We start from the raw sequence: 26,792 nt of genomic DNA on the forward strand, positions 1-26,792 counted from the left end.
GCAGGCTTTCCGGACCATGATTGCGGCAGATTCGTCTCCGTACTTTGCCTTCGCTTGTCTGCTTTTTAGGAGGGCTACTGTCCATTTGACTACATCTGAGGGAATTCCAAAATGTTCCATAGCAGTCTCCATGGATTGATATGCAACTTGATCGAAAGCTCCTTCAATGTCCATAAAGACGCTGACCAGAGCTTCCTTTTCGTTGAATGTGTTCTCCACCACTTCCACTAAGCTGTGGAGAGCGGTGGTAATTGATTTACCTTCTATATAAGCCTTCTATGTGTGTGGGACTAAGTGGGTAGTCTGGTAATATTACGTCCCTTATGTGTCTGTTTATTATTTTTTTCCATAGTTTTCACCATGAAGGAGGTTAAGCTTATGGGTCTGTATGAGTTGGGTTGAGTCGTATCTCTGTCTGGAGGACACCAGTGCTGTCCTCCAGTTTTTTGGAATATATCCTAATGCGTAACTGCTTCTGAACAGAATTATTAGATTATTTAATATGTATATATCCATATATTTAATATGGTGTTTTTCCAGCCCCTCTTGAAGAAGGGCTGGAAAAACTCCATATGCCCCAGAAGATTTAAATGGCTTGAATAATCTTATTGCCCATTTAATTCTGTTGTGTGTGAACAGTCTTTTAGACCACTGTCTTGCTTTTGCAACTTTTCAACTGGATTTCCCCTCGACTAGAGAATAAGCAGCACTGACTTTCCCTCGATGCTTCTACGCAGGACGTTCCCCAACAGTTAGCTCTTTATTTTGTACTTTTAAGAACTTCATGATTTTATCAGTGGTTTCATGTGTACTATTAGGAAGATAGATAGTCGAGATTCTTGAACGTGGAATTTCTCCCTCTGGTACAATCCTCAAACTGGCCCCTTCCCAAGGGCTTTCTTTTCAGCCATTCAGCGGTGTTGTTGTCTTCACAAGTGAAGATCAGAACTCCTTATCTCCTGTTGATACCTTAAATCTTGGAGAGTAGGGACCCTCCTGTTCCTCCACGATAGCTTCCAGGATGAAGTTCTGGATCTCTTCCATCTGTTCTGTTGAGAGTAGGGTCTCGGGAAAGTTGGAGTGTAGAATCCCCACCCTTATACCGTCTACTGCTTGTTTGTATGAAGGTTTCTGGGGTTGTGCAGAGTGCTCCTTATGTCCCCACTGTCTCCCTTGGTTTTTTGTTTTCTTTCTCCAATGATCTTCCGGTGTGGAGCCATCAGAGTGATTTCTTTTTGATTTTCCCTCTTTTTGTTTGATTAGAAATTTATTTTGTTTTTTCTGGCGGCTCCACCCAGTTTAGGCAAACCTGGCAGCGACCTTTCGGCTTTTGCTTTCTCACCCGTTTGGTGGTCGCCCTCCAGTATGGCATCTTCTTCAGATGTGTATACTCTGGCTGAGTCGGGGGTTTGAGGACTTCTACTAGGAAGTCCACCTGTCTTTTGTGTTTATTCAGGACAGCTAGGGTCAGAGCCCATTACCAGTACTTCTATTTTTTGTGAGTTTTCATCCTCTTTTTGAGTATTGCTAGACCTCTCTGGTTTTTTAAATTTTTTGGAATTTCTTTACTTATTGTGTTCCCACGAGTAGTTCCGCATGTTAACGACCAAGCACATCCTTGATCACGCAGCCCTCAGCATATGCTGTTCCACCTCGGCTTGGATAAAGAAAGAAATTTAGGTTTGGTATAGTAGAGTATAGTTGGAGCCAGATTTTTGGGAAGTTTTACCGATAGGTGAGGGTAGTACAAAATGAAAAATGAGTATGGTAAGGATAGTCAGAATAAAGCCTACCAGATCAGCTCAGCCTGATTGCAATTATCAAAGAAGACAAGATTTGGATCAGGCAGTTCCCAGGTGCATGTGCACGAAAATATAGCACTTGAGAAGAGAGAAGATGGCTGTGCGTGTGCTTCATGGACGCTCTGGCTTGGCACATGTGTTGGGGTATGAAGACCCCGCCACTTCCACACCCAACAATGCCCCTTCATCGTCACTTAGAATTATCAGGAATTCTGGAAATGGCAGTAAATGGTGTTTGGGATTTTAAAGAGAGAAAGATTTTGACTAAAATGTCTTTGTTGAGTTCTGTGAGTTACAATAGACCTCAAGCTTGTTTTAACATGTTGATGGTATTGTAGAGGCTCTTTGGCTCTTTTATTTCACACGGTCAGTATAGTGTCCATACTCTACTATTTGATAATAAATATTTTTTTTAATGTTCTAGGTACTGAACATTCTACAGAGTGCAGCAACGGCTTTCTCCGAGGTCAATGAAGTGACGGTCTACACCTGCGTGGGTCACCCACTCAAGTCTGACATCATGGACATTGTCAGATGGCTCCTCAACCTAGACTTTTCCACCACCTACAAAAGTAAGGGATTTGGTTATACCAGGTGGAATGCTTTTCAGTTATACAGTTTGAAAGTAATGTACCCTTCCCTCCTCTTAACTCTTGTATTGGTGAATATTTTTAAATGCCCGTGGTTGATCATAATATAGGCTGAAAGTAGTTTTTACTTGTTTTAAAACTAATAATGGACCTCTCACCCCGAAATGGGGAGAAGTGGGGGAAGAGCATCTAAAAATATTTTAGCGATTCACTGAGTAGCACTTAAAATTAAATGTCTTAATGAGACAGCACATACAACAGTAAGAAAATTATATTCTAACTTCCCTAAAGTAAATGGTGGCCATTTTAACCTTCAAAGAGAAATAAATCATCACCATGTTAATTTAGTTTTTAATTTTGTAACAGTTGAAAACTCCATTTGAAGCAAGAATGGTACAGTTAAATTAGTAAGTATTAAATTTACATACATTAATTTAGTTAAGCATTGATGAGTTATAATATGAACATTTTAGCCCCCTCCCTAAAAAAAATAATTCTAAAAAAGTTCAGTCTCATTGTTCAATAGACTTAATAATCACTTCTAATGTAGTTTTCACTTTACAAATGTAATTTGTATGTAATTTTAACTTTTACTAAGCTTTGAAAATAAAATTTATTTTTAGTAATAGATTTATAACTTCTGAAGGTTAAGATTGTTGCCGTTTTGTTAAGGTCAGATTTTCGCTTTCTTGGTGTTGTTAGCTTTATATAAGTAAGACCATAATTTGAGGACTTACTCAATGCCCCATTTAAATTTGTTGAGTTGTTCCCTACCCTCCCAATTTTAGGTGAGGGGATGTAATTTTAAAACATGCAAAAACAATTTCAGTTTATGTTGTGGCAACCTCCCAATAAGCATTTGGAAATATTCATCTATTCAAAAGTTAAGAAAGAAGAATCAAAATATTAATATCTAAAAAACCTATAGTAATATATTAATACTGATCTATAAATCCATTAAATATATATAAAATATAAACTGTGAGCAAAAAAACGTTTTTCCAAATGCGGTCATTATTTTATCCATCTTCATGTTTTATACACAAAGTATGACAATAACATTTTAAAATTATAACCAATTTGCTTACTACTGATCAGCTGTTATCCAATATGCACAAAATGCAATTTAAAATAATGTTTTAGCAATAGGCAATATGTGTACTGCTTGCTTATCAGCAGTACACAAAGTCATCATTCATAATGTCATGACTTTGACGCAGGTCAAAGCTGAATCGTGAATCCACCAAAACTCCTAAATAAGTCTATTACCGGATGGTAGCTGATCGGCAGTACGCAAACAAATTACTAATCGCTAAAACGTTTTGTTTTCGTAATTTCGGTATAAATTCCACATTGTTTCAAGTCTGCTATAACCTTTTTCAGATAACAGCTGAACGGCAGTACGTAAATGATCTATTCCTAAAGAGTGTTATTGTTGTATTTTGTGTATAAAAAACGTAGATAGATGAAATAATTACCGTAAATTTAAAAACATTATTTTTCTTCAAACAGTTTGTATTTATATATATTTATTTTCACGCGTCAACACAAGTCTGCTGCATCTATTTGCGCATAACAGCTAAATCTGTCAGTGCACACAAATTACCGATCGCTAAAACTTGTTACTGTTGTACTTTTCAGTAAAAATTATGGATAAACAAAAAAATTAACAAACAACCATAGTTTCATAAATAATATTTTGCATACAGTTCATATTTTCTACATTTGTTTCTATGCATTATCGCGAGTCTGCTGCATATATTTCTAGACAACAACTCCGGATATACAATTTCCAATAGCAATAGGCAATTTGTGTACTGCTGATAAGCAGAATGATGACTTTCCGTATTTTTAAAACTTCTGTTGATTTTATTAATTTACTTTGAAAAAGGTGTTAGAATCGAGTTAAAAGGGCTGTTGTATCAAGAAGTGTTGATATATGTATTATTAAATGATACATGTGTAGTTAATGAGTTAATGCTCCTTTGGTTTGCCTCGCAGCAATAATAGATTGTAAAATCCTACCTTCCCATAGGATGTTATATTTAAAATCTATAACCTGTCAATTCTACGAGTGTCAAAAGAACAGCGTTTCTTATAGAAAATTTGTCCATGTTTTCAAAGCTTTCAGAATGAGCTTATTGTGCAGTTACACGAATAAAAAATTTATTTTGTATTACTACTTGTTTCATATAAAAAGTATTCATAAATTCATATTATCTGTAAATCATGTATCTATTCATAAATCTGTATTATTACATTTAATAAAGATCATGTTTCTGATAAATTTATGTTAGCATCATCATGCTAAAAACCACATGATGATTATTATTACACCATCGTGTAATAATAATCTAGGATTTACATTTTTTTATGAAATAAAAATAACTGTTAATTCCTTGTTTTGTTTCAGATATCCAGAACTTGAAAGTAGTGAAAGGTATTGCCCTTCAAGATATATTGTCAGAAGTTCATCTTTTCTTACATAGAGGTGAGCGAACACAGTTTAATCTCATTTATCCGGAATGTTTTAGACCAGAGCTAATGACCAGAGCTAATCCGGGTAGACAAAAATCTAGATAATCTGGAAATACAGTAAAAGTGTGGTAGATTACAGGTAGTTAGAAATTTATTTGTTACTAATTTAACAGTAAAAGGGAGTCAATTGATTTTTCATTTTACAGGGATGCTACAGGTCAGGGAAATCAGGGAAAAGTCAGGGAAAAAAAACAGGGCTGGAAATCAGGGAAAAGTCAGGGAATCCGGTCTCAAGTCAGGGAAAAATCAGGGAATTTCGACGTTGGTCAGGGAAAAATATAAAATCCCTTTACACAAATAAACTTACTGCCGCCGTGCCGAGTCCAAGCCTGCAGACGATGTGGCGCATGAAGCAGGTACCCGAGGTGGCTCAGCCGGTGCGACAGACTCGCCTCCCAGCTGGGATTGCCAAAAACCCTGGGGATTGCGTCGAAAAAAGTCAGGGAAAAATGAAAAATTTGGTCTGGAATTCAGGGAAAAGTCAGGGAATTTCATTATTGGACTCCTGTAGCAACCCTGTTTTACAAGAATTATTAATTAATTATAGAAAAAAATTAAGTAAAACATAAAGATAAATGTTATTTACTGTTCTAAATTAAAAGAAACTGTCATTCTCTTTTTTTTAATTTGGTACACTGCTTCTGGGAAGTACTACCTAAAGTTAGTCTACCTGCGCTGTGGAATGAGAGTGACTCATGACATCTTCTGATTCTTTATAATCAGAATGGTTTTCACTGTCCTCTGTTATCGTTGGAGAACAAGCTGCTAATGCAATTTCTACATCCGTCATCGCACTTATGATCTTGTCCTGTCCTGAGCCGATCTTTTACATCTTCTAAATTTTATTTTAGAGTGACCCATGACATCATCTTCTGATTCTTCATAATCAGAATTGTTTTCACTGTCCTCTGTTATCGTTGGAGAACAAGCTGCTAATATAATTCCTATGTCTGTCATCGTGCTTATGCTCTTGTCCGTCTTGAGCCTATCATTTACATTTTATAAATTTATTTTAGAGTGACTGATGACACCATCCGAATCTTTATTATCAGAATTGTTTTCACTGTCCTCTGTTAATTTTGTAGAACGAGCTGCTAATGCAATTACATCTGTCATTGTGCTTATGCTCTTGTCCGTCTTAACCCAATCATTTACATCTTCTAACTTTGTAATTATCAACTCTTTCAGGCCCACTACAACATTGTTAATTTTTTTTGTGTTTTGTGCATTATTCTGAACATTGAACATGTGTTAATAAGAACATTAATGCTGAAAATTCAATGTTACCCTTTAAAAAATTGGAGTCCCCACTCTTTAAAACTGATCCGGTCAATCCAGAGATAACTGAGATCCAGATAAACAATATTATACTGCATTACAAGGGTGTTTTTGTTTAAAGTATATGTGCATTTTGTAAGATTTTGCAAAATTTTAATATATTTAAGTTCTTGAATATTTAATTTAGATTTGCATTGCAAATTTATTTGCTTCACTGTATTCTTAGTTGATCGTTGTGAATCAAAACAAAAACAGTGATTCACATCAGCATTCACATTAATTTGTTGGTCGAAATGAATGCATTTAATATGATGAGATCTTGTGATATGATCATCTGATTAGAAGGCATTATTAGATGTCTGGCATGATGATGTTTGAGAGCTGTACATAGAGCAGCAATCTCTGACTTGTGCAATGCCCATTCTTGCCTTTTTTGGTATATTTATGATCCTCATCATACTTATGTAAAGGAGTTGAAAAATTAGTAAAAGTTGTTTTAAAAATTTTACATGTAGTTCATTATTTATGAAATCTCAGTGTATCAAGATTGCAATTTTTATATTCTTGTATGGTGTGGAAAACCAAATATAAAATTTGTTAAAACAATGTTTACATGTAAATATTACATTTTATTCATTTAACATGCTGCAAACTTGAAATCATATTGGCTTCCAAGAAAAGTGAAGTAAGTTTTTTAATTTATCAACCATGGTATTAAAAATTAGTTTATTTACATTTATTGAATTTTAAGCTGTTTTTAAAATTTACTAAACAGTGACACTTTATATTTTATTATATAAAAATGAAATAGGTCTAAATATGTTGTATTAATCAAAAACTTAAAATATGTGACAAGATATACAAGCCATGTTTTTAAACCTGTAACAATATTTTAATATAAAAGCCTGTATCTTAAACAATTTTTAATATAGTTACCATTAATACTGAGACACTTGACATATTGTAGAACCAACTTTTGAAAACCTTCCTCGAAGAAATAGTATGCTACCAGAAGACAAACCACCTCTGGCACTGTATTTATAAACCTCTAAAAAATATTTCCTCTGTGTTCAAATTCAAATTCTCTATTGTCACAGTTTACATAATATACAATCTTTAAGTCCAGCACAGCTGAAAGAACAAGTGGTGATATTTTCAAGGTATAAAATAGAACTTAATATTACTATCAGTTATAAAACATCGTCAAATTCTAATGTATAATTAATTAAGTATGATGTTAAGTAAGATTAATTAAATATGTAAATGTTATTAAATTATAAAACAGTCATAAAAATAGAATGTATAAATTTATGTATTTATATTCATAATGTTATTAAATTATTGTATCAATAAACTATAGACAATAGACAAAACAGTTTTGTTAACATAACAAATTTAATAAAATTTATAGCAAATAACATATTACATAAATAGGTCAGAGTTTAAAAATTCTTCTTCGTTGTAGAAGGGTCTCTCTTGGAGCCATTCATTCAGGGCTTTCTTGAAGTGTTTAGGCTGTTGCTGTTTGATATTATCTGGAAGTTGAAAGGTTGGCACTACTGTTGCCGTTTCATTTGGTCACGTTTGCATATCGTTCTTTGAAATATCGTTTCTTAAAGCAATTCTTAGAGCACATAGTAATATAAACGGCTAAAATTCAGTGATAAGTAAACACAGGAGCAAGCTATTCAATAAATCATTAGTGTGTAGATAAGCATTAAAAACACTAATTGGTCGTTATCAGTGAGCGGCAGTAACAACGAGGTCGGCCAGTCTTGGTCGTGTGTCGAGCTGGTGACGTGGCGTGGTGCGTTGTGTCGAGCGGTTTACTGTTGTTGCAGTTCGTATTTAGTGATTGTGACAGTGCATACATGACTGAGGCTAAGATCGACCAAATATTTTTCACCACTAGCCAGAAATTCCAAACGCCAGCGACCCTCAACGTCACTGATAATCCAGGAGAAGAGCTCATGGACGCCAACACGAAGGACGAGAAGGTGGGTGATATTAATCACGGACAGTTAATGGCCCGGACTTAGTAGTCTGCTTGATCAGAAGCTTTCCAAATTGGCAACAAAAGACGATTTGGTCAACCTCTCAAGACAGGTGAAAGAGCTAGCCGAGGAGAATAAAATGTTGAAAAGACGATGTTGTGCGCCTCCAACTGCAGGAAAAGGTTATATGTAAAAAACTTTTGGATCTAGAAAGCCGGTCTAGAAGAAACAATCTAATATTTAGATGGGCTTAAATGGACGGAAAAAGAACCCAGATTACAAGCAGGTGGTCCTAAAGTTTTGTAGGGAAATGTTAGGCTGTGGGGATAGACTGTGGTTAATCGGGCACATCTTCTGGGGAAGGAGGTAGTGCGGTGGTGATAGCTCATCTCCCCGAGGATGCGGATGTCGGCTACATCATGTCCCGAATTTCATCCCTGAAAGGGAACAGGGTACACTGTGCACAGGGATTTCCCTATGGAGGTGCGTCATAAACGTTCGTTGTCTAGCGGCGGTGCGGTCTGAGGTGGAGCGTGTGGCTGGCAGGATGAGGATGCCTTTGGCATTTGATCACCTTACCATTAATAGCACCAGGTTTACATGGGAGGATGGGAAAGCTAATGGCAGGACAAAGAGACGGCGCTGACCAGTTAAAGACGCTCTTCAACCACAGCTTTATCGACTTCCTGGATGGGCTGAGAGAGCGGGCTTCTAGACAACAGCGACAGCCGGGAGGGTCCAAGACCGGAGAGGAGGTGCGAACATGGCAACGACGACTGTGAGAGCAGGTGCGCGGACTCAGCAGCCGCGCGAGGGACAGGGACGAGCACTGGACCGGCTGCGAACACCACCGAGGGCTGAGGGGACTTTGCCGATCCTGCATCCGGGGGGCTGCCGAGAGCGTGAGGGAAAAGAGTACTGGTTATGGAAAAGTATAATTTAAGAATAGTCTGCTACAATGTTTGTGGTCTAAAACTTAAGGCAAGTGATGTTTCCTTTATAAATTTTATTAGTGATTATGATATTATTATTTTACTTGAAACGTTTTGTTCTGAACAGGATATCGAATTTATTGTAAGCAAATTTAGAGATTTCAAAATTCAGGTCAGTCCGGCAACAAGATTGGCTAGCTTTTGGTAGATTTTTTGGGGTCTGTATTTTAATAAATTTAAAATCAAACTTTTGCAAAAAACATACATTTTAATTTCAGTAGAATCGTTTACATTTAATTTCAGATAAATGACAGCCCTAGAAACAAAAAAATCAATTTATTGCCGGTTTATTTAAATTGTAATTACTGGAACAGGGGACTATACTAGTCTACTGAATTTTTCCGAACGTAATCATATAGACAATTTAGTAATTTTAGGTGATGTCAATGGACTGAAGAGTTGGTTTTGAGCAGAGTATTAACGGAATTAATGTTAAATGAATTAAATAGTAACCTTAGTGTTAATAGAAAATCAAAGGATTCAATTTTGAATGGGAAAGGGAAACGAATATTGGAACTCTTTCGATCATTTAGGGTTAATTATTTTAAACGGACGATCTCCAGGAGATCAAAAAGGAGAATACACTTTTGTAGGTGCTATGGGGGCTGCTCTGTTATTGGACTTGGTGGCAGTGTCAATAGACTGTTTACACCTCGTCCGTGACTTTCAAGTGGTTTTTCCCACCCCGGTTCTGACCATTTGCCAATCGAAGTAACTGTTGAAGTGAGTGACCTTGCCGTTGAGGGTGGGAGAGGGAAAGACCGCTACCATTGTTACCTAAATTGAAATGGACAGATAGCGATAATAGAACATATGTTAATAAAAATAAATAGAGTATTTATAGATTATGAGTTGAGTAATGAACAACCAAGAAAATGTATGTAGGGTAACCGAAAGCATAATTAATGCAGCAAGTTTCAAATTTAATACATAATCGGAAGAATTATTTAAAGAACAAACAGCCTTGGTTTGATTATCAATGTTTAAAATTAAGAAAATGCGTATATAAGTTACTTAATATTTTTTCGCAAAACAAACTCTAGCAGCATCAGAATGAAATATTTGGAAGCAAATAAACTTTACAAAATTTTGTTGTAGGGACAAAAAAATTGGATATTATAATAAAGTCGTTCAAAATTTAAACCAAGTCAGAGATACAAGGAACTATTGGCGGGCGATCAATCATTTTAAAAGACATTCTAATAAGGATATAGGGAATATTACACCTGAAGAATGGATTAAAAACACTTCGAAAATCTATTGAACCCTCCACTACTAGCCAGTGGTGTCAGCTGATGCGGAGCCGGCAGTAGCAGATTATTATTTGGACGCGGAATTCTCTGAAATTGAATTAAAAACTGTATTATTTAAAGCAAAGTCTGGTAAAGCCCCAGGCTTTGACAGAGTTCCCTATGAATTTTTCAAAAATGCTCCAAATTCCTTACTTACCACTTTACTAACAATTTATAACAAAATTTATAAAGATGGCATTATACCAGAAAGTTTCAAAAAAATCCATAGTTTACCCGTTACATAAAAAAGAAAGCCCAAATGTGGCATCAAAATTACCGTGGTCTCTCATTTATTGATTGTATTGATAAATTGTTTACTGGTATGTTGAATAACAGGTTATATAATTGGATTGAGGAAAAAAGATTATTACCGAATTTCAAGCTGGTTTTAGAAAAGGGTTACTCCACAATTGACAACATATTTAATTTAACATGTAGGATAAGTTTAAGTTTATCGATGGATTCAGGAAAATTGTATTGTTTTTTTGTGGACTTCACCTCTGCATTCGATTTTATCGACAGAAAATCGTTAATATACAAGTTATCGTGTTTGGGAGTATCGACGCGGATGTTACAATCTATAAAACACCTGAACAATGGCACGTCTGCTAGTGTGTGGTGTGCAGGGAGGGGCTGACTCGTAGTTTTGCCACACAGATGGGCCTCAGACAGGGCTGCATTTTGAGTCCGTTATTATTTTTTCTTTTTATTAACGATTTACCGGATGTTTTGGGAGGAGGATGCAGTTTTGGAGGCAAGCAAGTTAATGTGTTGATGTTCGCGGACGATATTGTACTGATAGCGCCTACAGCCGCGGGCCTCCAGCACATGATCAGCAGATTGGAAACTTATTGTGGAAAATTGGAATTTACAGGTAAATTTTAATAAATCAAAAGTTGTTGTTTTTAGGAAAGGGGGTAAACTGGGAGCCAATGACAAATGGTTATACACAAGGTAAAAGGGTGGAGGTGGTGAAATCAGTATAAATATTTGGGAATTAGCATAATACAACTTTATCCTGGAAATTACATTTCGAAGAAAAATCAAAATCGGCAAAATTTGCAATCAGTTCAATTTGGGGGGGATTATTAAAAAATAACAAAGTTCCATTGAGTGGTAAGTACACGTGTTACAATACAATAATACGGTCTATTTTGTGTTATGGCGCTCAGGTGTGGGGATGTTTTGAAAACGAGAAGGTTGAGTCGGTACAAAAATATTTCATTAAAAAATTATTCTGTCTCTCCCTACAAATACGCCAAAATTATGTTTTATATTTAGAAACAAAATTTGAAAAGTTGCTTTTTTATACATTAAACTATAATCTTGATTATATTTCTAAACTTTTTTTATTACCTCAAGATCGGCTACCTGTAATTCTCGCGAAGGAAATAATCAATAAACGCATCTATTGGTACCCGGGAATGGGTAAAGTTGGGCCGCAAGTGTGGTATCACTGTAGGACCTAAGGATAGAGGAGAGAGGAGAGAGTGGCGGATCAGCTGAGGAGCGTGGTGGAGGGGTTGAGAACCGTGTGGCGCGCTAACTGTGTAGGCAGAGCGAGGACCTCTCTGTACCACTCACAGTACCTGACCCTCAATATCGACCTTGGTGGACAGGTCGTTCCTCACTGATAATACAGATATCAGTATTATATCTTGGGCAATAAAGGCCAGAGGCCGAACTTGTTGACCTCAATTTACAAGCCATGGTTGCAGGAAGGAAACTTTTCTTGTCCATTGTGCAAACAGGCATGAAAATGAGAACGTGTTTCACTACGTTTTGCGGTCTGCCCGATTTTATCGCATATTAGAAAAATATTATCTCGGAAAATGTACATTATCAAAACATGAATATGACTGCTATTTAAACGGAAATGGATTGGCAAAAGTTTAGGGAAATACATGAAATTAGCTTGGAAGTATAGGTGGGAGCTCGTCAAATGAATTTAATTTTTAGTTTCTATGAAATTTATTTCTATTTTATATATTTTTATTTTTTTTCTTCTTTTTTACATAACATTATATAACTACGTGGAAAATATACCTGTCGAACAAAGTCTCTAAATTTGCAAACATTCAAATTATTTTTGTTAATTATTAATTTTTTTTTGTCACTATTACCATATTTTGCTATTTACAAATATGCATGTAAATATAGAAGATCGAAAGTTAATTTTACACAAAGTTTATTTGTTTGTACTTTATATGTATTGTATGTGTGTAATGGTGTGTGTGTGTGTGTATTATATATATATGTATGTATGTATGTACTGTATGTATGTGTGTGTGTGTGTGTGTGTGTGTGTTTGTGTGGTGTGTGTGTGTGTGTGTATGTATGTATGAATGTATATATTGATTTAGCATTTTACGCCAACAGGAGATACAAATATAACAACTGAACTAATTATAGCAACAAATTACATTGCTGTTAATGTTATTTCTTTTTAAGTTTAAAATAATACAAATTGTAAAGCTGATTTTTTTTTGTTTTTTGAGCTTTTGTTAGATATGTTTGTTTCTAAAGCAGAATAAATGTGGAAAAGTGTATATATATATATATATATATATATATTATAAATGTAGCGACCAACACCAAACAGACGGTTTAATACCATTGTTTTATAGTGCAAATATTATCAGAGGATTATCATGTTACCTTATTTGTAATCGTTTGAATAAAGCACTTTTTCTTCTTCTTCTTCTATTATCTGGAAGTTTATTGAAGTATAGGGCTCCTTTGTAAGATGGCTTTTTTCCAAAGAGGCTTAGGTGATGTGTTGGCAAGACAATAGACAATAGATAATATACTTTATTCATTATCATTGAGACCAAGAATAGTGTCAACTAAGCAAAATACATTTTTTTTTTTTAAGTTGAGATAAATCACAGTGGTTCGAGAGATGTGGTCAGGCAGTTAGTCCTCCAGTTCAGGAATTCCTCTATTGTATAAAAAAGGCCGGTCAAGAAGCCAGTCGATCAGTTTTTGTCGGAGTTGTTGCTGTTCCGTGGTGTTCTTGAACTCTTGTGGCAGGATGTTAAGAAATTTTGCACCAGCATAGGTGGGTTGTTTTTCGTAGAGAGTCAGACGATGGGTGGGAAGTATGTAGTCATGTGCGGATCTTGTGTTGAGAGTGTGAACGTCATTTCCTCTTGTCAGACGTTGTTGACTTGCATATGCAATTACTTCTAAGATGTACAGGGCTACTGAGGTTAGTATTCTTAGCTGTTTAAAAGCACCTCTACACGATTCTAGAGGTCCTGTTCCCATTAGTATATGGATTGCTTTTTTCTGAAGCACTAGTACCCTTTGGGTGTTAAATTTAGAGGAGTTTGCCCCAGACAGTTATTGTGTACCTCAGGTGACTCTTGAAAAGAGCATAGTAGTATGCACATTTTACTATTTCTGGGCTAGCAAACTTGTTTTAAGTGCCTTAGAACATATAAAACTGTGCTAAGTTTCCACATAGTTGGTTGATATGGTCACTCCAAGAAAGAGATTCGTCAATTAATATTCCTAGGTAGTTTACGTTGTCCATTCTTTTAGCGTCCGGCAATTCCAGCACTTCTTCTTTCTTTCTTCCCATTATTAGTTGCTGGGTCTTTGTTTGATTCAATACCAGGTCGTTTTGCTTGACAGTATTCTATTGCCATATTTATGGCAATGTATGTGTCTATTTCCAAGGTCGAAGGTTGTTTATTTTGTAGCAGGAGTGTCGTGTCATCTGCATACATGAGGCATGAAGCAATACCTTTTTGCTTACTCAACGATTCTAACCAGAGCAGTTGATGTTGATTTACCTTCTATTACCTAGCCGTGTTGATTATCAGGGAACAGGTTATCTTTAAAAAAAAATATAACAGTCTAGACAGTACAATTTTCTCTATGATTTTTGAAATTGAAGGAAGTAGAGAGATTGGGCGGTAGTTAGCGACCTGGGTTGGGGTCTCCTTTTTTTAGTTATGGATAGACTTTTGCCAGTTTTTAGTTTTGATGGAAAAAATTCCTTCTGCAAATGAGTTGTTGATTATAGTAGTTAGGGGGTTTAATAGGGGCTCACTGCAAGTTTTTTAATAATCTTGTGGAAATGTTATCAAAGCCAGCTGAGTTTTTCGTTTTCAGTGCTCTTATAGTCGTCTTAACTTCCTTTTTGAGATGTTGGCCAAAGAATAAGAGAGTCATTTACTTTGAAGTCTGTAATCTGGGAGTAACAGGATTCCCATCGTAGACAGCTTGTGCTAGTGTTTCGTTGGCAATGTTTACAAAGTATTCATTTAGGTGTGTTTGCTACATCCAGGGGAGCCGATATTGGCTTTGTTTTCTTCTGTTCCAGTCAGTAGATATTCCTCTTGAGCCGCTAGATATTGGTTGCGCTTTTCTATCGTTTCTTGGTCATTCTTAATAGGTTGTCTTTTTTTTCGACTTTTTGCGAGTACGGATGTAAGGGCATGCTATATCCATATGGTATGTCAAAGTATTCAGAAACTTGTTATAGGATTCCTCCGCTGATCTGGGGGTTAGCACGTCACACCATGTTTCTTGTTTCAGTAGATTATTAAGAAGTGAGAGGTTTTCTTGTCGCTGAAATGTCTGTTGAATGTTATTTGGTCAGGTGTTTTAGTTTTGAAGTTCTGTAATGTGGCTATTTGCCCTGTATGGTCAGAGATAAATGTGTTTAGGATAGTGACTACTGGTTCCGTAGGAAGTTTGTTAGAACAGACTATGTCAATAGAATTGGAACTATATGGGGTGACACGTGTGTAGGTGGTAGCTGAAGTCTTGAGGTGTTATAAGACTTTAAGGTTTCTTGAAGTTTTGTGTTTTGTCTGTTTGTTTCCAGACAGTTAACATTGATGTCACCCATAATCACTATGGGGCTGTTCCAGGTAGGGATGGTTTCTAGAGTCTGCGATATTATGCCTATGGCTGCATCAAAATTGATGTTAGGTCTGTAAATTCCAATGATGTAAATGGCTTGTTTTCCTATTGTTAATTTAGCTGTAGACACCTTGCAGATCAGCTCCTGACTCAGCCTGTTTCCACCGAGTCCAACCGCATAAAGTTTTTATTTCATCCTTCACCCAAATTGCAACCCCCCCTTTTTGATGTTTTTCTCGACAGAAGCTCTCGATAATGGTATAACCTTCTAAGTGGGTGTTTTCTAACTTTTGTTTTTGAAAGACCATGTTCTGTTATAATTACTATATCTGGGTTGATGTTGGTTAGGAGGTCATTCATGATGTCTATTTTATTGGAGAGGCGGTCAGCATTTTGGTGAAAGATGGTTAATTCTGAGGGATGATAATTTTGCTTGAATGTTAAATGTCTTCTTGTCGATGTGGTACATTCTCGAAAAAAGAGTCAGTTTTTAGAGAACCTTTCAGACGGACTAGAGTGGCTAAAGTTATAATGTCTTCCCATATGTGTTCTAAAGAAATCTATGTGGTTTGTGAAGAAGTCTTCAAAGCTTCTCATGCTTGTCTTTTGGTTTCGCATTTAAAGGTGGCCCACTCATTACTCTAAGGTTAGTTTTGTCCTGCGAGAGTATCACAGATCCAGGATTCTGCTTTATGACTTGTTTGTTCTTCTCTGGAGGAGATTCATCTTCATACTGGTGGATAAGAGAAGTTGCCAGCTGTGTAGTTGGACCATCATGAGTTGTTGTTGTAGTACACTGTTTTTGTGTCGGAGTTTGACAGACTCTCCCCGTTGTTGTTGTGGTAGAAACTGTTTTTGTGTTGGAGTTTAACAGACTCTCCCAGTTGTTGATGTAGTAGACTGATTTTGTTCTCTTGCATTTATTGGCTGGCGCATGCTTGCAATGAAGGTTCTAGTATGTTGATTACTCCGTCCATGGATTTTGTTATTTTCTGTTTCTAGCATTCTTTTTACTTGTAGTGAGACGCTGGAATTTGTTATGTGATTTTCTGCAAGGCGTTTGATTGCTACTAGAAGTGCGATTTAGTTTTATATGCTTGTGTTTTTAGATAAAGTTGCTGTTTTGTTCTGTGTTTTATTTTTAATTTGGCCTCTAAGTTTGAGAGTTTTTCCTCAAGGATACCGTATTATTTTTTTTTAGGAGAATAATGTCTATATTTATTGGTGTTGAAGTTGGTTGCACATATGTTATTGAAGGAAGATCATTTTGAGTTTGGGAATCTGCTCTTGGTTTTATGGGACTATTTGAGCCCGATTCTGATATTAATTGTAGTTTTTTCTTTTAAGACCCTAATGTCATATACTTGGCTCTTAATTTTTTTCTCTAGCTGGATTATAGTTTCAGCTTGCTTGATGTCATGTTCCTCAAAAATTTGCTTTACTTCATTTAGGTAGTGTTTTTCTTTAAACCATATGTGACTCAAGATCCTTTATTTTTTGTTGATTGTTCTCAATACTTGCTAGATATTTATCTTTCCATTGTTTTAAGTTCCTCTATACTAGCTTCTAGACTAGTTATTTTGGCCAGATGTCTGCTATTTTTTTCCTTCAATCCTAGATTTTCTTCCAAAAGTGCTGAGCCTATTTTTGCCGCCATAGTAAGATTTTCCTCAATATTTATTTTGGTCACTTTCAAGTATATCATGAGTAAGGTCTGATATTTATTTATTTATTTACGGTTAACACCATTAGTACATGGAAAAAACAATAAGATATTGACTGTTCCAATATGCTCTGCTGCATTGGAGAGATAGGTATTCCCTCATCTTGGTTGCTGTATTTTAATGCAACACTCTGCTTCTTCCAGGGCTCTGTTGAAGATTCTATTTTTATCATTGTCCGTTTTAAATTTACCAAAAATGTTTTTGTACTCAAAGTAATTTAAAATGTCTGATTCTTTAATAGTAGCAGTTGTATGATTGCCAAAAAATTTTACTGTGTATTTAGGGGTTTTTCCTTTGTCATTTGGAATTTGCTCCTTTATCCAGCTGGCCAGTGTGGATAGCTTTTCAATTTAGCAAATATAAGTTCTTCTAGGTGGAATTTGAAGTTGTTACACAATGACATGTTAAAAGATTTTTCTGGAAGCATTGAAGAATATAACTACTCCTTCAATGTATTGGTATGCAATAAGCAGTACAGCAATGCATTATTATAGTGTCTGTACTGTACTGTACTGTATAATTTGTTTATAATATAGTTTTTTTTCTATCTAATAATAGCACTTATAAATCAGCCTTATCAATTAAATTTTTATTTATATAATCTATTATACAATCTCATGTCAGTAGCTACTAAATTCATCACTGTACATAAGCAGAATATTTTGTCAATAAGTTTTTTATTTTTATTAAAATATTTCCAAATAAAACTGAATGCTTATAAATTATAATTATAGCTTGTACAGTGGTATTGAAGAGCTCTCTATTTTATTTACAAACAAAACAAAAGCTCTATATTTACAAACAAAAGCAGAAATCAGTCAGTGTCATTGTACATTAAATCTGTTGAGGGCAGAGTGGTTTATCAGTTGACCTTGACTTGATAGGACAGGTTATAAATAATCCTTATACCTGCTCTATACCCTCAGTTTTACTCAGTGGTTGAGTAGTGAAAGTGTAGTGACCTGCTAAAAATTATCTGTTCACAGTACTCTCACAGTATCCAAAAATGAAATGAGCACAACTTTGATATTATAATGTAAGTAGATTATGTTTTAAATTAAAGATTATTAAGCACCAACATACAGGTAAACTACACAGTCAGCCATCTTGAAAACCTGTCCAAGCTGAAGTTTGAGGCATTTCTTGTATTGTAGTTGTGAATATTGTTATGTCTGTATTGTCCTGAGTTACCTGCTTGTAGGATGATGTCTTGAATATAAAGAGATACTATTGTGAGAATTTTAAGTTGCCTGAATGACTCTTTGCAGCTTTCTCGGAATTGCAGACCTGCCAGACTCCTGATAGCTCTCTTCTGGTGCTTGAGAACTCTCCCAAGTTTAGTTGCAGTTGTACTTCCCCACACTGCTAGTCCATACCTCAGATGTGATTCAATCAGAGCAAAATAAGCGGTTTTAGCAACTTTTATGTTACTCATGTGTCTTATTCTACATATTACGTAGATGCCTGAGCAGTTTTTTGCAAAGTTGGTCAACACGAGGCTTCCAGTTAAGATTTGAATCAATGATGACGCTGAGGTACTCAGTGTGGTTTTTGGCTTCCAAGCCAGGTAATGCTGTCAGGTCTGCATTTCTGTGTTTTGTTATGAAATTAATCTGGACAGTTTTATTTTCATTTAAGACTAAGTCGTTGGTTTGGCATTGATTTGTTTGCTGCAGTGAGGACGGTGTCATCAGCATATATAACTGTTTGGCAAGCACTCTGAAGCCAGTCTGGTAGGTCGTTTGTAAGCAACAAGAATAGCACTGGGCCCAATACTGATCCTTGCGGTACTCCCCTTTGCACACTAGTGAGTTGTGACTGGGCCCTTTGCATGGTGTTTTCCCTGGTGCATTGGATTTCTACTATTTGTTTTCTGTCATTCAGATAGCTCAAGAACCAACTTGCTGCTGTTCCTTCTATGCCTAGGGTTCTTAGTTTTTCAAGTAAGTGACAATGGTTTAGGCAGTCAAACGTTTTGCTGAAGTCAAGAAACAAGCTGGTTACTGTGCAGCCTTCTTCTAGCTGATCGACAATGTGTCCAAAAAGCTGTATGAGAGTGGTAGTTGTAGATCTGCCTCTTAGAAAACCGGCTTGTTAAAAGGTTGTTATGCTGAAGATGCTGCAGAAGGCCTTCCAGCACAATCTTTTCAATAATTTTGGAAAAGGTTGATATTAGTGAGATAGGTCGATAACTGCTGGTGACGGTTATTGGCCCGTTTTTATATTTTGGGTAAATCCTTGCAGTTTTAAGTTGGTCTGGGAAGATTCCTTCTTGAAGTGATTTATTTATGTCAGTAAGAGGAGCAGATAGTTCTTTTTTGCAGGATTTAGTCAGCTTTGCTGATATTTCGTCAATACCAGATGAGGTTTTTGGTTTAAGAGTGTCTATGGCTTTCTCTACTTCTGTGGGAGTTACATATTGAAAATAAAATGTATTAACCTGCTTTAGGGTTTGGTAAGTGAGAGGTTGGGGGTTAGTTTGGTTTTTTGAAGTTTTTCTGAGCCACAGTAGCAAGAAAGTTGTTAAAACAGTTTGCTACTTCTGTAGATTCCTTAATATTGCTTCCATTAATTTGAAGATGAATTTGATTGTTTGCGTTAGGGGTAGCCTTTTTTTCATTGTTTATTACTTGCCAAAGGGCTTTGGACTTGTTATCTGCTCAATTAATATAGGCTGCTGTAGTTTCTCTTCGGAGTGCTTTCAGCTTCTGGTCATATATCTTTTTTCTATATTTTGTTTCTTCTTTATCTTCGGCTCAACCTGAGCACTGCTCTTTTTCTAGAGCTTGGAGGTATAGATCTTTTAGCCTTGTGCATTCTCCATCCCATGGCTTAGTTTTTTTGTGCTGTTTGTTTCTTGATGTAACTAAAGGACAGTTTTTGTTTAGAAGTGTTTGTATTATTTTTTGGAAGTTGTATGCTACATTTGTGCCAGTTTCTGGCTGAATGAAGCTCCAATTTTGTTTTGATAAGTCAGATTTAAAGTTATTTATTGACCTTTGGCTGAAATTTCTCCTTTGTACTTTTGTATTGCAAGTGCAATTTTTCAACAGTTTAAGTGTAGCTAATTGACCTGTGTGGTCTGATAGGCCCGTGAGAATGACTGATATCTGCACAGCCTCAGGGTCTAAGTTTGTGCATATCCAGTCAATTGACTTAGCTGTTTCAGAGGTGATTCTTGTCGGAGGAAGAGGCAGCCTTTTCATGAAATCAGCAGTTCTTCTAGTTTGCTGTTTTCATTATTTTCAATAAGGTTGTCAACGTTTATGTCCCCCATTATTGCTATTTTTTTGTTTGTGCCAGTAACTTTCTCCAGCTCCCTCATTATAGTGTCTATGGCTTCATCTAGATTTGCTCCTGGTAGCCTGTACACTCCTAGTAGGTGTACAGCTTCTTTTTTAAGTGTGATTTGGAAGAGGGCAGTTTCACAGACCAGTTCAGTTTCTTCTCCACTTGTACTTTTTTAAGTTTTACAGAGTGTTCAAGGCATTTTTTTAATAAGCAGTGTGAAACTGCCCATAGATTCCATCCATAAACAGAACTAATCCTCTGACATGAATCCTAACCTGGTTCATGAACTACTCCTGACCTAGTTCCTGAACTACAACTAACTTAGTTCCTGAACCAATTCAATTAATAAAACTAAATTAATTTTAAAATTAAAAAAAAGAACAAATACAAACAAATCAACTTAATACATTACATTGAATACATGGTCTACTATACTAAATTACAGACCTCATTCTTAGGCCGCGCCTATTTTCGGAGATATATAGATTTTACATGTCACATACTGGGAGAACATATGCATGGCCATACCACAAAAACGTACGAGCCGATTTTGATAAAACTTTCGATACACACTTATTACATGGTTATATGCTAAAATATCCAATCTAAGGACGGCCGTACCGCAAAAACGTACAAGTCGATTTTGATAAAACTTTATACATATGCACTAGGCCTACATGGTCTACTATCCTGCAATACAGCTCTCATTCTTAGGCTTATATTTTAGTATAGTAGACCATGTAATAAATGTATATCCAAAGTTTTATCAAAATCGGCTTGTACGTTTTTGAGGTACGGCTATCCATAGATTGGTTTTTGTCAGCTCATAGCCTGTAAAATCGGTGTGACTCCGAAAATAGGCTCAGCCTAAGAATAAGGCCTATATTTTAGTATAGTAGACCATGTAATAAATGTGTATAGAAAGTTTTATCAAAATCGGCTCATACGTTTTTGAGGTACGGCTGTCCATAGATTGGTTTTTGTCAGCACATAGCCTGTAAAATCGGTGTGGCTCCGAAAATAGGCGTGGGCTAAGAATGAGGACTGCATAGTAGGGTATTAGACCATGTAATTAATGTGTATAGACAGTTTTATCATTAGCTCATACGTTTTTGAGGTACGGCCTCCATAGATTTGATATTTTAGCACATAACCTGTAAAATCGGTATGGTTAAAAAAATAGGCGTGGCCTAAGAATGAGGCTTATACTTTAGTATAGTAGACCATGAAATAAATGTGTATAGAAAGTTTTATCAAAATCGACTCGTAGGTTTTTGAGGTACAGGACCATTTATAGGGTTTCACAGAACTTGCCTTGTGAAATGTGTATAGTCTTGAAAATGGCTGCTATAAATGGAGGTTATTATCATAAAATTAGTGTTTGTTCTTTTAAAAACTTTACTTGTAGTATTTATCTTCATGTTATTAATATAAATATATATTTTGTATGGTTTGAGTTGATGAACTAGGTTAGGATTCAGTTAGCAACTAGGTCCCAGGTACTCGTTCTTTTTATGGATGGAATCTATGGCCAGTTTTACGTCGGTTTATAATATATCCTGCTACTCCTCCTTTTATGTGGTTTCTTATTGAAAACCCTTAATACTATGTCTGGTGAGTTTGTGCTCAGGAAGTGGGTTAGTCTGTCAGTTTTGTTTGAAAGCCAGTATGTTTTGGTGGAAGATGTTGATTTCGCCATTTTGGCTGTGTTGCTGGTGTTCTTTTTTAGGATTTTCTGTAGGTCTGAATTCCGGACTATTAAAAATGTGTTCTGGTAAAGTTTGTGTCTCTGTTGTTGTGTTTATTTAAACTGGAGCGTTTTGAGGTTGGCTTATTTCTAAAAAATTGCTGGATGTGCCAAGGAGATTAACTTCATGTTCAATTTGATTTTGTGACAGATCTTGTGGCTGAGAAGGGGTGTAGGTTTGTTGCTTATAGGATTGATGGGTCAAGTTTCTGGTGGTCGTACATTCCTTATAAAAATGAATGTGTTTTGAGAAGAACTCCTCAAGATTCCTCCTTTGGCTTTATTTTGGCAAATAATGGTGGTTTCCTTTTACCAGGTGTTTTGTGTCGTTCGATTGTTTTCCCACTTTAGCCATTTGCAAAGAGACACTGTAGAAGTAGAGTTGGGTTGTATGGGGTTTTTCAACACAAGTCTGTCTACTTCTTGAAGTGAGAGAGCTGTTAGTCTCTGTCAGGGATGTAGTCATGGTAGTTTCCAGTTTTTTATTGCAGGTTTGTCTGATTCCTGAAGTCAGAGACTTGCTTTGCTCTGTCGGAGATGTAGTCAAAGTGGTTTCCAGTTTTTTATTGCAGGTTTGTCTGATTCCTGAAGTCCGAGAGTTGCTTTGCTCTGTCGGAGATGTAGTCAAAGTGGTTTCCAGTTTTTTATTGCAGGTTTGTCTGATTCCTGAAGTCAGAGAGTTGCTTAGCTCTGTCGGGGATGTAGTCATGGTAGTTTCCAGTTTTTTATTGCAGGTTTGTCTGATTCCTGAAGTCAGAGAGTTGCTTTGCTCTGTCGGAGATGTAGTCATGGTAGTTTCCAGTTTTTTATTGCAGGTTTGTCTGATTCCTGAAGTCAGAGAGTTGCTTAGCTCTGTCGGGGATGTAGTCATGGTAGTTTCCAGTTTTTTATTGCAGGTTTGTCTGATTCCTGAAGTCAGAGAGTTGCTTTGCTCTGTCGGAGATGTAGTCATGGTAGTTTCCAGTTTTTTATTGCAGGTTTGTCTGATTCCTGAAGTCAGAGAGTTGCTTTGCTCTGTCGGGGATGTAGTCATGGTAGTTTCCAGTTTTTTATTGCAGGTTTGTCTGATTCCTGAAGTCAGAGACTTGCTTTGCTCTGTCGGGGATGTAGTCATGGTAGTTTCCAGTTTTTTATTGCAGGTTTGTCTGATTCCTGAAGTCAGAGACTTGCTTTGCTCTGTCGGGGATGTAGTCATGGTAGTTACCAGTTTTTTATTGCAGGTTTGTCTGATTCCTGAAGTCAGAGAGTTGCTTAGCTCTGTCGGGGATGTAGTCATGGTAGTTTCCAGTTTTTTATTGCAGGTTTGTCTGATTCCTGAAGTCAGAGAGTTGCTTAGCTCTGTCGGGGATGTAGTCATGGTAGTTTCCAGTTTTTTATTGCAGGTTTGTCTGATTCCTGAAGTCAGAGAGTTGCTTTGCTCTGTCGGAGATGTAGTCAAAGTGGTTTCCAGTTTTTTATTGCAGGTTTGTCTGATTCCTGAAGTCAGAGAGTTGCTTAGCTCTGTCGGGGATGTAGTCATGGTAGTTTCCAGTTTTTTATTGCAGGTTTGTCTGATTCCTGAAGTCAGAGAGTTGCTTTGCTCTGTCGGAGATGTAGTCATGGTAGTTTCCAGTTTTTTATTGCAGGTTTGTCTGATTCCTGAAGTCAGAGACTTGCTTTGCTCTGTCGGAGATGTAGTCAAAGTGGTTTCCAGTTTTTTATTGCAGGTTTGTCTGATTCCTGAAGTCCGAGAGTTGCTTTGCTCTGTCGGAGATGTAGTCAAAGTGGTTTCCAGTTTTTTATTGCAGGTTTGTCTGATTCCTGAAGTCAGAGAGTTGCTTTGCTCTGTCGGAGATGTAGTCATGGTAGTTTCCAGTTTTTTATTGCAGGTTTGTCTGATTCCTGAAGTCAGAGTGTTGTACCAAGCTGTTTTGCGTCAGTTGCAACAAATGCAAAATTTGTGTCAAATTAGTATAGTAAAAATATAAAAATTAAAGTATTATTCCGTTTTTATACTATATTTATTTATGAACTATATTTTGTAGTACACAATATATTTTAAGAGTTTTTTTATACATATACTATGAAATTTTAAAATTAAATTATTTTAAAATATATATTTTTCAATTAAAACAAATACGACATTGTATTATAGATAAAAGATTACGTCCTGCTGAAAACCTAGTATAGCCAACTGAAAGATGTCAGTTTTGTTTAATACTTTTAAAATTCTACTGTCTTTGTCGGCAATGTTTTATTAACACATTTCTGTAATTCAGATAAAAATTCACTCAAATTGTAATACACAAGCTAACAAGAATGAAAACAATGTTTCTACAACCTATTATCACTTGGCCACAACCAGACTGAAGGTGGAAACAATTTTGCTTAGAAAGAGTTCCGTCACAGTGTTACACAATGAATAATTAACCTGATGAGACAATGAGAACACCTCTTCATATAGTTTACATTGGGTGGCTTCTGAGTAATTCAGACAGAGCTCTTTAGTAGTCTGGGTGTCTTCGATGTCGAAATGACGCAGAGTCTGTTTAGAATGTATTTGTTGTGGAATCATTTGGATCTCTTCAGACGGATTTGGATTCTAGATTTCGAGAGTCAAGTCTGTGTCAGTGTCAGATTTCTTATGCTGCACTAAGCAGAAGGTGGAATGGAGTGAACTCAACGTTCACAAATAATTAAGTTAACAATAAAAATAAAGTACGAGTAATTTGCAATTCTAGTTTACCCCAAAATACATTCTATGATTATCAACTTCTAAGTAATGATACAAACTATTTAAACTACACCATGGTTAGTCAGATGGTAAGTCATGACTTTTTAGAACATACATTAGGTTTTTAGAACTAAGCATTTTCACAATGACCCAGCGGTTCACACACCAAAGAGGAAGAAAAACAATACAAGTCTTCCGTATTGATATATTGGAAACTGCTGAATATAGTGATGTTGTTAGATAACTGAAATAAAATACAAATGAACAAAATTGTTGATTCTGGTGTTTAGTTATTGAAAATATTAGTGTGTTTCTATTTATATTTAGTTTTTTATACTGATTTCATCATTAACTGTCAACAGTTGAATTACCGTCGGAAGTTCTGACCGAGCTGCTGATCAAGCTGGCAGACATAGAGTACAGACTGACTTCTGGGACGCCAGAGAACCTCCAGCTGAGTGCTTTAGTTGGCGCGTTTCATCTTGCACGGACTCGTATAGAATTGACAGAGGACATCGCTACTTATTGAACCTTCACAGAAAACAATTCTTCTTATTTATTTTGAAAGAAACTAAAAAAAAAAAAATGTAATTTATCCAAAGTTAAACTGTGGATTAATTTATTTTGTTTTTCGTCTACTGCATTATTGGAATATTGATTACTCTGAGTACTTATCTGATCGTATTCCACATCAATTTTTCTGTTTTTTTGACATTTATTAAACCTATGTTTTCAGCATTGTTGATGATCAGCGTCTTTAACAGTGAAGAAGAAAGTCAATTTAATTTGTATTTGGGAATAGTTATTTTTCGTAGAATATTCCGTTTGTGAGTCAAAATCAACATTAAGAAGGCCAATTGAGGATTCATTATTTACTAAAACTTCCTAGTGGATCAAACAGAACAACGTATGAAGTCTTTACATTATAGAAATAGCTTGACTGTATAAAAACAGTTAGATGGTTTTGTCTGATTTTACGTTCTACCCACAAGAAAGAGAAGGAAGGTGTAAGTGAGATTGTAAAATTATTGCTTCAGTTGATCTAGTTTGTGTATTACTACGTTCCAAAGTACTAAAACAAATCTTGTAATCATCGATAGAAATAAATGTAAGGTAGATCTTTGTAATAGCAAGAACTAATTTGAAAAAAACAAGGCTGGAAAACCTAACTGTAAAATATTCTAAATACTATGCATATAAATTAGAATATGTTAGAATCATGTGAGGAAAGAAAATAGGCCTTAAAATACTGTATAGTGAAATTAAATACATGAATTTATAGCAAAATGTTTAAAATTGCCTTTAAAAAAATAATGGAATTTTATAGTACGCTAATCTGAGTGATGTTACTTCCCACAATGCATTACAGTCAATATTTTTGTACGATTATCAATAAAAACATACAAAAGAGATAGTTTAATTTTTTCCTCACAGTAATAATGTGGAATCATATGTGAAATTCTCTTTGCCTGTGTGTCTACTGCCACTTTATTTTATTGAAAAATAGCGAGAGGTATAAAGTTAATAGGTTAGTAGTATCAGCTGACATAATTTGAATACAACATAAAATCTAAATTCATATAGATAAGGTTACCTTTCATAGATTCTGCTATAATCTAATCGCTACGGTAATTAAGACATAAGTATAATAATTATGTCTTAAGAGTTAATTAATTATTAATTAAATCAATTAACTCTTTTAAGTGCCACTGCTTCGGCATGGCGTAGTACGTGTGACTGGCAGGCGCTTAGGAAAACAACCTGTTGGACGTAGCGAGGCGCGAGTTGTATGTATGGATAGAGAGAGGGACAGCTGATGAGTAAGACAGTGTTGCCAGATTTCTCCCAACATATTGCATTCTGTCTCGGCGACATAGGGAACCTTATTTTTTTAATACCCCTTGTATTTACATATGACTATAATGTTCTATTGAGTCTATTAGTGTTATTTAC

General features: G+C 35.8%; 1 protein-coding gene across 1 annotated transcript in view; it reads left to right on the plus strand.

Moving 5' to 3' along the window:
* The window catches only part of LOC124367994 (replication factor C subunit 5-like), a 53,303-nt gene extending 27,054 nt beyond the window's left edge, over positions 1–26,249 (plus strand). Inside the window, exons 7-9 of the mRNA XM_046825259.1 lie at positions 2,227–2,374; positions 4,806–4,883; positions 25,202–26,249. Coding sequence (XP_046681215.1) covers positions 2,227–2,374; positions 4,806–4,883; positions 25,202–25,368 — 393 coding nt within the window. The 3' untranslated portion in view covers positions 25,369–26,249. The remainder of the gene's footprint in view (positions 1–2,226; positions 2,375–4,805; positions 4,884–25,201) is intronic.
* Positions 26,250–26,792: the final 543 nt, after the last annotated feature.

The sequence above is a fragment of the Homalodisca vitripennis genome, chromosome 8 (genome assembly GCF_021130785.1).
Source record: "Homalodisca vitripennis isolate AUS2020 chromosome 8, UT_GWSS_2.1, whole genome shotgun sequence".
Taxonomy (NCBI): Eukaryota; Metazoa; Arthropoda; class Insecta; order Hemiptera; family Cicadellidae; genus Homalodisca; species Homalodisca vitripennis.